Source organism: Mandrillus leucophaeus, unplaced genomic scaffold (genome assembly GCF_000951045.1).
Source record: "Mandrillus leucophaeus isolate KB7577 unplaced genomic scaffold, Mleu.le_1.0 Scaffold221, whole genome shotgun sequence".
Taxonomy (NCBI): domain Eukaryota; kingdom Metazoa; phylum Chordata; class Mammalia; order Primates; family Cercopithecidae; genus Mandrillus; species Mandrillus leucophaeus.
This window is the reverse complement of record NW_012102266.1, coordinates 1,944,954-1,955,911: the sequence shown is the minus strand read 5'-3', so window position 1 is coordinate 1,955,911 and position 10,958 is coordinate 1,944,954. Positions and strand designations below refer to the sequence as shown.

Sequence of the window (10,958 nt, the reverse complement as noted above, 5' to 3'; positions counted from 1 at the left end):
TGACTAGCATGATCTTGACTCACTACAACCTCCACCTCCTGGGTTCAAGTGATTCTCCTGCCTCAGCCTCCTGAGTAGCTGGGATTACAGGTGCACACCCCACGACCGGCTAATTTTGTATTTTTAGTACAGACGGGGTTTAGCCATGTTGACCATGCTGGTCTCAAATTCCTGACCTCAGGTGATCCGCCTGCCTCGGCCTCCCAAAGTGTTGGGATTACAGGTGTGAGCCACCATACCCAGCGCCTTTTCTTTCTTAAAAAATAGAAAGATTTAAAATTTCCTCAGGTAATTAGCAGATTCTACATACCATGAGTAAAATATGTACGGATGCAAAATGCTAACTTTATTTTATTCTTCTTTCTTTAATATCAACTTTTATTTATAACTTAAAGCAGCAACTCTTAAGACTATGACCTAGACATGGTGCCACTATTCTAATTTAATAACAATAATATCAATAGTAGTTAACTTAGTGGGCATTCATTATGTGCTACACACCATTCAAAGCTTTATTTAATTCTCAAAACAACAAAATAGGAAAGGAGGAACAGAGAGGTCCTGTATCTTGCTGTCATCTTAGAATTTTTTTGTCACTTAAGAATATTCAGTAGTTATCATGTGGCCTGAGTTTTCTTCCTTATTTACTAAACTGCATCACTGAATAAACTTAAAAATAAATTTTGAATGAATGGGAAAGATAAAGATATGATTGTCTTTTGTTTATAAACTTGCTGGTGAGTTGTATTTCAACATACTAGTTAAAATCGTAGCCTAATTACCTGAAACTGAAAAAAAAAAAAAAAAAAAACCCAAACACATCTTTAATATCTACAGAAGAAAAATGAACAAACAAAAAAGAGATTTAAAATTAAAATGCTTATCCTAATAGGTTTTCATAACAGTGATTCATTTATTTTTTCTTTTTCTTTTTTTTTTTGTTTGAGACAGGGTCTCACTCTGTCATCTAGGCTGGAGTGCAGTGGCACAATCATAGCTCACTGTAACCTCCACCTCCAGGGCTCAGGCAATCCTCCTGTCTCAGCCTCCCAAGTAGCTGGAATTACACGCATGTGCCACCATGCCAGGCTAATTTTTGTATTTTTTGCAGACATAAGATTTCACCATGAAGCCCAGACTGGTTTTGAACTCCTGAGCTCAAGCAATCTGCCCACCTCGGAATCCCAAAGTGCTGGGATTATAGGCACGCACCACCACACCTGGTGAATTTTTGTACTTTTTGCAGAGATAGGGTTTTACCATGATGCCCAGACTGGTCTTGAACTCCTGGGCTCCAGTGATCTGCCCACCATGGAATCCCAAAGTGTTGAGATTACAGGCATGAGCCACTGCGCCAGGCCTCATCTCAAACTTAAAGAATCAATGGGTCTAAAAAGTGACATCAAGTCAAAAGATGTGAAGAAAACATCTAGCACATTATAGAAACAATATATAATTTTATACACATGACAAATAATGTTTTTATTTTAAAAAGTTTAAATGACCACAATGATGAAAAACTGGAGGAGGCTTTATGACAATTTCCAATGTGTTTCCTGGATGTGAACAAGAGAATGAAATTTTATGTTTTACCGAATTCCTAGCAACAAATCACATGTTGGTTACTTAAGAGAAAAATAATTTCTCCCTCCAAAACTGGCTTTGTACTCATGGTAGATCTCAACAGAATCATTTAGGTAAAGGAAAAAAGCAAGTAAATATATTAAAGCAACTGAAAATATTTTAGCTCTGTACACAGGAAGAAGCTATATTCTTCCAGTTGCTGTATTTGAAATATCCCTGAACAAAGTGCTGACACTTTGTAGGGTGAAATAAATCTTTGACTGGATAGAGTGGATAAATTTGAGCGAACAGATTATTTCCATCTGCGAATTCTCTACTGTTTCTCCTCCACCTTTGGGATCCAAATGTTTTGATTCTCATCGGTAGGAGTAAAGTATTAACTATGTCTAAGAATGTTGTATCTCTCAAATATACTTTGAAATCCCATTTCTATGTTTTACTGTACAACATGAAAAATAGAGGGTATACAATGGCTAATTCACCCTAGAAGCCTCATGAAAGCATTTTTGGAGAGAAAACTGCATTAAATGTATTTTTACCACTCATTCTGCTATCCTTATCATTGGGATATATTGTTGGGGTTCCCAAACACCAGTGACACTTCTGTTTTGCCTGCCTCTTCAAAGCTGGGCCTGGTACTTCTGACTGATTTTCATGGGATCAATTTGACAAAAGTATCCTGGAGGAATCTGAAAGGCTTAGAATAAAATATATATTCTTGCTCATACTTTTTATTCTCTTGCTTCTGCAGCTAGTTGCATGGTGATGAGGAGTAACTAAAAACATTTCGAGCTTTTGATGTAAGTCCAATATTTATATTTTAAGTTTTGTTAGGGCAAAACCAAGAGTTTACTTATCTATAACTATAATTCCCATTACATATCTTATTTGTTATTAATTATAAAACTGAAATGCACTGTGTTTAGGATTCAGTTATCTAATACTATCAAGTATGCTGGTTTAAAAATATATTTTTTTCTTCTCCAGCATTTTTGACTTGCATGTCATCAGAGACTTCTGAAGGTTCTGAAGGGGGCTATCTGGGGGTTCCTGCCCATTAAAAAAATAGTTTTGTTAATATATAATTTACATATCATAGAATACATCACTTTAAAGTGTACGATTTAATAGTTTTTAGCATATTTACTGGTGTGTTTATCCATCACTACAGGTGATTTTAGAACATTTTAATCATCTCAAAAATATCTTTTAGCTCCCACCCCATTCTCCCACCACCCCCATCCTCTCTGTCCTAACACGAATCTACTTTGTCTCAACAGACTTGCCGATTCTGGAGATTTCACATGGATGGAATAATATACAGTATGGTGTTTTGTGACTGGCTTCTTTCACTTAGCGTAATCTTTCCAAGGTTTATCCATGTTTTAGTATGTACTCTTTTTATAGTGAATATTATTCCATTGTATAGAAATATCTCTGTCGGCTTTTCAAAGATCATTTTGCACAGTGGGGCCATTGTAAAATGTTTCACTTACCAACACACACACGTCCATCCATGCCCACAGCCAGGCCTGGGGGACAGTCACAGCGGAAGGACCCTTCATTGTTGATGCAGTGCCCATTCATGCAGATTCCTGGGGTCTGGCATTCATCAACATCTGCGCAGTGGGTGACAGAAGTCAAGTAGTTACTGGGTAAATATAACTTTATTACAGGGTTTACTTGCTGCCACTGCTCAATACTACCAACCTTTTGTTTATAACTTTATAATTTGTGAAGAACAAATAAGTGTGGTAACAGATATTATATGCAAATGCAATCCTTTCAACACATTTCAGAAAGACAGTAAAAGTTGCTTTACTTTACCCATTGAGGAAAAAAAAGCCTCACAATCTTCTTTTTCATTATTTATTTGGTGATCCCATTTAATGTTAAATAATTCAAATTAGTTAAGTAAAACAAATTCTTTAAAAATTAAGGTAAATTTCTGTAATTTTTTTCACACACAGACACTTTAACTATAAGTAGATCCTATGCTGATATTCATTTGATCATTTCACAATAACAAAATAACTTGAGGTATGTCTTTTAATTTTCAATCCACTTGAATTTATCAAATGTAACCCAGCATTAAATGACTTCCCCAAAAGATGAAGGAGACTTCAAACACAGAGCTGCCAACTCAGGAATACTGAAAATCTTCACAACATTTGTAATTAAATAATTAATAAGAACTAATTTCCAGAAAGCAGAAACTGGTGAGGTCAAACTCATCTTTAGATATATACTGAAGTTTCTTTAAAAAGGCTGAAATAAAGTCACATACTGTAACATAATTCTACACACTGCAGCATAATGGCAATTTTGTATCTTGTGTTAGATCCAAATCAGCTAACTCTGAGATGACATCCCAGTCATGAGTTCAACCATCAGAACTACAGTACTCCTCCTCCTTGGACAGTCAAAAATCTATTTGTTATTCAGAAACATAAGAATTCAGTCTCAATTTTTTAATTTCTACTGTCCCTAGAATTTCATTGTAATTCATTGAAATTATAGGAATTGAGCATGATCCTTATCTGGTACTTAGATTAAGTTTGTGCAACTGAAGGCAAAACATCATTTATGGAGTTAATTTTGTTTTAAAGAAGGAAACAAAGAAAAACAAAAATTTGGCCAGGTGCGATGGCTCATGCCTGTAATCCCAGAACTTTGGGAGGCTGAGGCAGGAGGATTGCTTGAGCCCATGAGTTTGAGACCAGCCTGAGCAACATGGTGAGACCTCATTTCTACAAAAAATAAAACAAAATTAGCTGGGCAGGGGAACACGTGCCTGTAGTCTCAGCTACCTGGAAGGCTGACGTGGGAGGATGCTTGAGCCCAGGAGTCAAAGGTGCAGTGAGCTGAGATTGTGCCACTACACTCCAGCCTAGGTGACAGAGCAAAAGCCTGCCTCAAAAATAAATAAATTTAAAAAAGAAAAAGAAAAATTTGCTTCTAAGTAGAAGCTGCAAAATGTATTCCACTTTATTAAATTCCAATTGTGAGTACAAACATAATAAGGTCTCATTTATTTCCAAGAGGCACATCTTTAGCTTATTAAGGTTATCACTAGAGGTTGGTCTTCAAAATGGCTTCATAAACAAAATAATTAATTGCAATATTAAGATGTCTTCACTAAATCAATGTAAGATTTTTAGATAATGATACAGTTACAAATGATCTGTATATTAGCTTTATGGAAAAGATGTAATACTAAACCCATAATGAATGACAGTGGAAAATCTACTTCTGAGAATGCATACAAAACAAAAACCTTTCAAGATTTTTTCTTCTTCTTTTTTATTCAGCCAAGCAGTTGAGAGAAATTATTTCTACATTGTTTTCCACAAGACTTGCTAAAACCAATCTGTCAGTCCCTTAATTTTTCCTATACCATTATTATTTTTGTTAAGATATTACTGTTCCCTAGACCACAATGTATGTTTTTCTAGAAAGCTTTAGACACCTGCCTTATTGAATTAGCAAGAAATGTGAATAATATGAAAGCCACACGAGGAAGCTGAAGTAATTCTTCCATGGTTCATTCAAATAAAAAAGGTGGTTTCAATCATGGTCACTTTCCTATCTGAAAGCCACACATACCAGTACAGTAACGTCCATTTGGAGCCAAGACAAATCCTGGTTTGCAGATGCACTTGAAGCTGCCATCTTCATTGATGCACATTCCATTCAAACACATGTTGGTAGTTGTACATTCATCATGATCTGCGGAAGAGGAGAGAGTGACTTTGAACACTGGCCTTGAGGGAACTAATTCCTTCTTCTTCCACAAACAACCCCCAGTCAAATTCCACTACATAAATGAGCCATGTGCTCATGGTTTTTAGTTTTTGTAAAAAAAGAACGCCAACTGAATGAGAGAAAATAGTGTGGAGAGTGGAAAGGACCTTTAGTATACGGATATAAAGAAAAAGAATTAAATAAATTTTGTGCTTAGTTCCTGTTAAAACCACAAAAACCATGAGTAGTGTGTTACTTTGTATACCAAAAAGATAATATAATTTAGTGTTTATTTTATAAGAAAATAAGGCAATGGCAGACCTCACTGCAAATGGAATGATTTGGACTTTCATTAGTAGATGAATATGATGTGTTGCTTTGTAAACAATATTTCTGTAGTGTATTGGTAGCCATTGCACTGGTAGACATCACAGGCCACAATTTTAGAGATTTGTGTACTGCATATGTCAAGCATTTTTATATTCCTCTAGTTAGTGGAGGATGGGAAGACCTTTTCTATTTTGTCAGTGTTGTAACCCCAATACCTGAAATAGAGTAGGGACTAGTAATCGTCTAAACTTATGAAGAACAACTGTTACTTACAATTTAACATGTAACACACAGGAAATTTTCAGAAGCAGTAAATTATTCATTGTTATAACATTTCTCTCCCGACCCTGTCCCCCCAACAACAACAAAAAAACACCTGTCCTTTTGCTTTAACAGTCTTATATTAAATGCATTTACATTTTACCTAAGTTACCTGAAGATCTCACATACGTGGTGTGTGAGCTTTCATGGAAATAGTATATGGTTCTAAATAAAAATGTATATCCTTTTAAAATCTTTTGCAAGGGAGCAGGCAATTTCCATACCAACACAGTTTTTTCCATCTGTAGTTAATTCAAAGCCAGCATTGCAAATGCACTGGAAACTTCCATCTGTGTTCACGCATCGACCGTTTTTACAAAGAACCCCATTCTGGATGCACTCATCAATATCTAGGAAGATTGAGAATGGCCAAACATTATTCTTTTACAATACTTACAGATAAACACAGTAAGATAAGAAATGGAATTTTAAATATTCAAAATCATGTTGTTTCTTCAGCAAAATTTCTGTCTCTCAGCAGTTTTTGTTTTTTTTTAAATTTTTTTGGATAGGTAGGTGCAAGCAATTTTACAGCTCTTATAGTAGCTGAAGAGAGAAAGGGAAAAAAAAAAAAAAAAGAGGGTCTCCAGTAAGCCTAAGAAAGGGTGGGCAGGACAGCTGGAATTACTGGTTGTGGCTGTTTTTGACATAGTGGATGAAGGCCTTAAAAGTCAGAACACGATGTTGGATAAGTGTAAAGTAGCAACAGAATTTCTAGATTAAGAGTAATACAATGAAAACTGCTGGGAATTTGATTCAAGCAACTACCTGTGGATGAATAGGAAATGAAAAAGAAGACAGGCAGTCATCTGGTAAAAGAATTCTGAGCTGAATCAGCAATGAGGTAGCGCGTCTGGACCAGGGTGGTGGGTGTAGCACTGAAGCTATGAATAAAGACCAGGCATGACTTGGTGTTGGACTATGTGTGGGATTCAAAGAAAACAGTAGTTGAAAATGACTATAAATCTTAAACTCAGTTAATCAGAGAAGGTTACTGATGTTATTTGGAGAAAGGAAGCTCTGATCTAAGGAAGGAAGATAAACTGAATTTTTGTGAAGCCAGATACCATGTTGCCTGGGTTACATATGCAAACAGTGTTTATGTTTAAAAGGAGAATCTCTGAGGGTACTATAAATAAATCTGTAATAATGTAACAACATTTATTTTATTCCATGTTTTAATAAATTTGCTTTTAACCTCAACAGCCTTGGTCACTATATTTCATGGAACATTTTCATATGTGAAAGCAAACTGCCTTACCAATGCATGCTTGCTTGGTAGGAGTCCTCTGGAATCCAGCATGACATTTACAATAATAGGAACCAGGTGTGTTAACACAATCTCCATTAGTGCAGGGATTTGATGTGCATTCATCAACATCTGTGAGCAGCAAAAGAAACCATTATAGACTTCACTCCATTTGTAGAAAGGTTTGTTTAAAGTACATTTAGCCCTCTAAAATTTGAGAGAAGGCCAGTCAGTGGTAATAGTCTAAATAGCAAAGTATTTATAAATGAATGAAAATTCCTTTCTTCAAATACACTCAGAGGCCAGTCTGAAGATTTACAAAAATATCACCTTTTAGAGAGTACCATGGGAATTTGCTTTAATCAAAAATTAAAGATTTTTCAGTTGGAGTAATGGCCAATGATTAAAAGGATGGGCCCTGAAAAGAGAAATAGGCTATAATGCTTATTGCTTACACCACTGTGGGCAAGTTAATAACCTCTCTAAGGCTTAGTAAAGTGTCAGAAGAACAATGAAAGGATTCTGAAGATACATATTTATGTTACATGTTGTCATTGCTATTAGTTTTAAAGAAAGAGATTGATGGATTATGGAATGTCTTTGGTATAACTTTTTTTTGGTGAACTCATCTATGTATAAAACTACATATACACTAAAGCTTGGATAATATTTTGAAGTAAAAAAACATGAGGGAGTAGAAAATGAAAACATTAAAACAAAGCCTATTTTTTTTCAGCAGTTTCAGTTTTCTTCAGGATCCTAAAATTGGCACAGCAATTTGTTGCATAAAATGAAGTTTTATGCAACTACTAGTCGTGACCAAAAAGTGAGAAAGTCATGCTTTCCTTTCAAGGTCTCCTAAAGCCAAATTAAATGCAAACCCATTGCAGAATTCAGGGGCTGAAAAACCAAATGACAGACTGAACAGTCTGGACTAGTTAAATCCCAGAGAAATCACGTGTGCCAGTATAAGAAGTTTAATTCATCAGCAATGTCCACTAAATATTATTTTCAATCCTTGCAAATTAAAAGCCTGGCTAGTTGGTGAGGGCATAATGATTTGTCATTTCATATATGTGTAGAAGCCATTAACATATACAATTTCAGCTAAATTGGAGAACATAACAATAAAATCAGTTCACAGGTTTACCATTTTAATAAGCAGATTCCTACTTTCACAGATGTTCTTAAAAGAGGAACTGTACTGTATCAAACCCACCAACTTCATTTATGTAAACACTCAGACTGAACGCAATTAAGCCCTTTCTGGTAATGGAAATAAACTTCATAGCAAATAAAATAAAAACAACAAAGAATAACAGGACTAAATCCTTTTCCATCCATCCAAGGACCCCTTCAGTCCAAAAAGACTCACTTACATTTAAAGTTTTGGTTGATACCATCAATTCTACTGAGCCAAAGGAACGAAGCAAAATGAGAAAAGAGAGAGAGCATTAGCAAGCATATCAAGTATAATAAATAGACTTTCCAATACGAAATACCACCTTCAGTTAGCAGTGTTGAAGATCACTTCAATTTTGTGTTACACAATTGAAACGCAACAATTAAAAACGTCTTGTAGTTGGCATCTTTACAGAAGCCTCAACATAAAGCTCTGTTTGAAGAACATGAGAAACCACACATCCACTCCCCTCTCTTTAGGTAGTTTCAGGAAAGTCACGTCACTTTGCAGGACTGTTTTCTCCCCTGGAGAGTCTGCTCCTAAGGCTCCTTGTTACTATGGCAGCTCTGCCAGCTATTCTGCCATTACAGCCATAATTCACTTCTGTCTCCTAAGCCCCTTAGGGACTCATCAAGAGTCTAGTGCACAGAGAAGATGTAATCATTCACTTAATTTTGGTGAAAACAATCACCAAAAAAACAATTAGTGACTTTACAATTCCATATGACTTTAAAACCCATTTGTTGTTTTTTGTTTGTTTTCTGGGATTTTCACAGTTTTAGACTAATCACAAATGACCACTGCCAACTTCTGAAATGAACATTTCATGTCTCCTCTTTATTCTGAGTCTCACAGTCCTGGACCTCCAACTGATCATGTTCGTTTTGTCTTGTTTACAGGAACAGAAAGTACTTAAATATTACGGTCTGTACATTTTGACTTCTTACTATGTTTTCACTGCGGGGATGTGTATTTTTAAGCAAAATTCATGGGATTTAACCTCCTAAAATAAATTTTAAAATTATGGAGAAAGTTGATTATCAAAATTGTTAATTTCTCAAATACTACTATATGGTTAAGAAACATTTTCCCTTGAAAAATACTTTATATGCCAACTTCGAAAAGGTTTTTTTTAATATATATATATATATATATTTGCAAGGGCTCGAAGATTACCTGTAGTCCAATAGAAATTTAAATTATTTTTTACTACTACAAAATAGAGTGACCTGAATTAAAACCATTGCTAATAGCAGTTTGACTTATACAGACACTAGGAGAGTTACAAATTTTAATTTTAAAGCTGAATTCTCAAGAAAAAGAGAGAAAAACATAATGGGGACATATAACTGTTTTCAGGCATCAGGAGCAATTCTCATAACAGCAACATAGATCCAATTCTATTTTCTTTGTCACTGATCCCTTAATAAATCTACTGCCTTTCAAGTTATACTGCTTCATTAGGTATCTCATAAAAGTTCCCAAATAGCAATGGCAGTTTGTTATTCCTCAAAACATTAGCGCAGTTGACATAGCTACTAGTGTTATTTTGAGCTCTTATAATTTAAAGCGTTAGTTAATTAATATCCTCTTCACTTTTTCTGATGTGTTGTTTACAAATTCAATTTGTTGTTTATAAATTCAAAGTGATCAAAAATTGACATTAGAGTATAGGATTAAAAATATTAAAACTCATTTTCTGAAAATGTGCTCCATTACTAAGTTATGTTTCTATGAATTACAGTAGTCAGAAAGACAAGTCTGCTGCTGGGGCTTTAACTTTGCAGGGCTAAATGATGAGATATGTCTATCACTTAAAGAAACATCAGGTGGTATCAGCTAAGCTCAGTAGGCTGCATATGGTTATATAGTGTACAACCATAGGGCATACCATTCATATAGATTCTTTGAATGATACCCTCTAGGTTTGTGCAGTCAAAATTTGAGCTAAGCCTAATTTAATAACTCTGACCTTGTAGCCCTGTACCTAGTTGAAAATGATTGTTTTTTCCAAAACATCGTATTTGGCCCATATTTTCTTTTATAATCATAGTGTACTTAGACATTTTTGGCAAAATTATGATACTAACTCTCTCTATACCTGGCCTCTCATCTATATTGTTTAATGGAAGACCTGAACTCAAATCTGATATCTAGGGTTAAGCTAGTTAATGAAACATATGTATGTTAATATTATGAATAAATAAAATAACCTCAAAATGACTCAATTACCATCCTAAAACCACTCTTCAAAGTTAATAAAACCCCCTTAATTACCAAATCAAACAGATTTTTTTTTTTCCTCACTGCCTTTGATTTTTCTACTGCATTTAACACCTGACACTACTTTTCTCTTGAAAGTGTGCCCTTCCCTAACTTCAGGAATATAATTCTCTCTTTTGCTATCTCTCTAACACTGTGAGCTAGAACAAGGTGCGTCTGAGCTGAGCTAGACTAAGGGCCTTCAATGTGGCTGTTCCATAGGATTCCAGTTGTAGTATTTCTGTTATCTTTTCACTCGTCCTGTTGTTCAGCCTGGGACACAGT

General features: G+C 35.1%; 1 protein-coding gene across 1 annotated transcript in view; it reads right to left on the bottom strand.

Moving 5' to 3' along the window:
• FBN2 (fibrillin 2) overlaps positions 1–10,958 on the bottom strand; it is a 285,975-nt gene that overhangs the window by 112,369 nt on the left and 162,648 nt on the right. Inside the window, exons 12-15 of the mRNA XM_011981192.1 lie at positions 7,241–7,360; positions 6,204–6,329; positions 5,191–5,313; positions 3,081–3,203 (exon numbers count right to left, since the gene is read on the bottom strand). Coding sequence (XP_011836582.1) covers positions 3,081–3,203; positions 5,191–5,313; positions 6,204–6,329; positions 7,241–7,360 — 492 coding nt within the window. The remainder of the gene's footprint in view (positions 1–3,080; positions 3,204–5,190; positions 5,314–6,203; positions 6,330–7,240; positions 7,361–10,958) is intronic.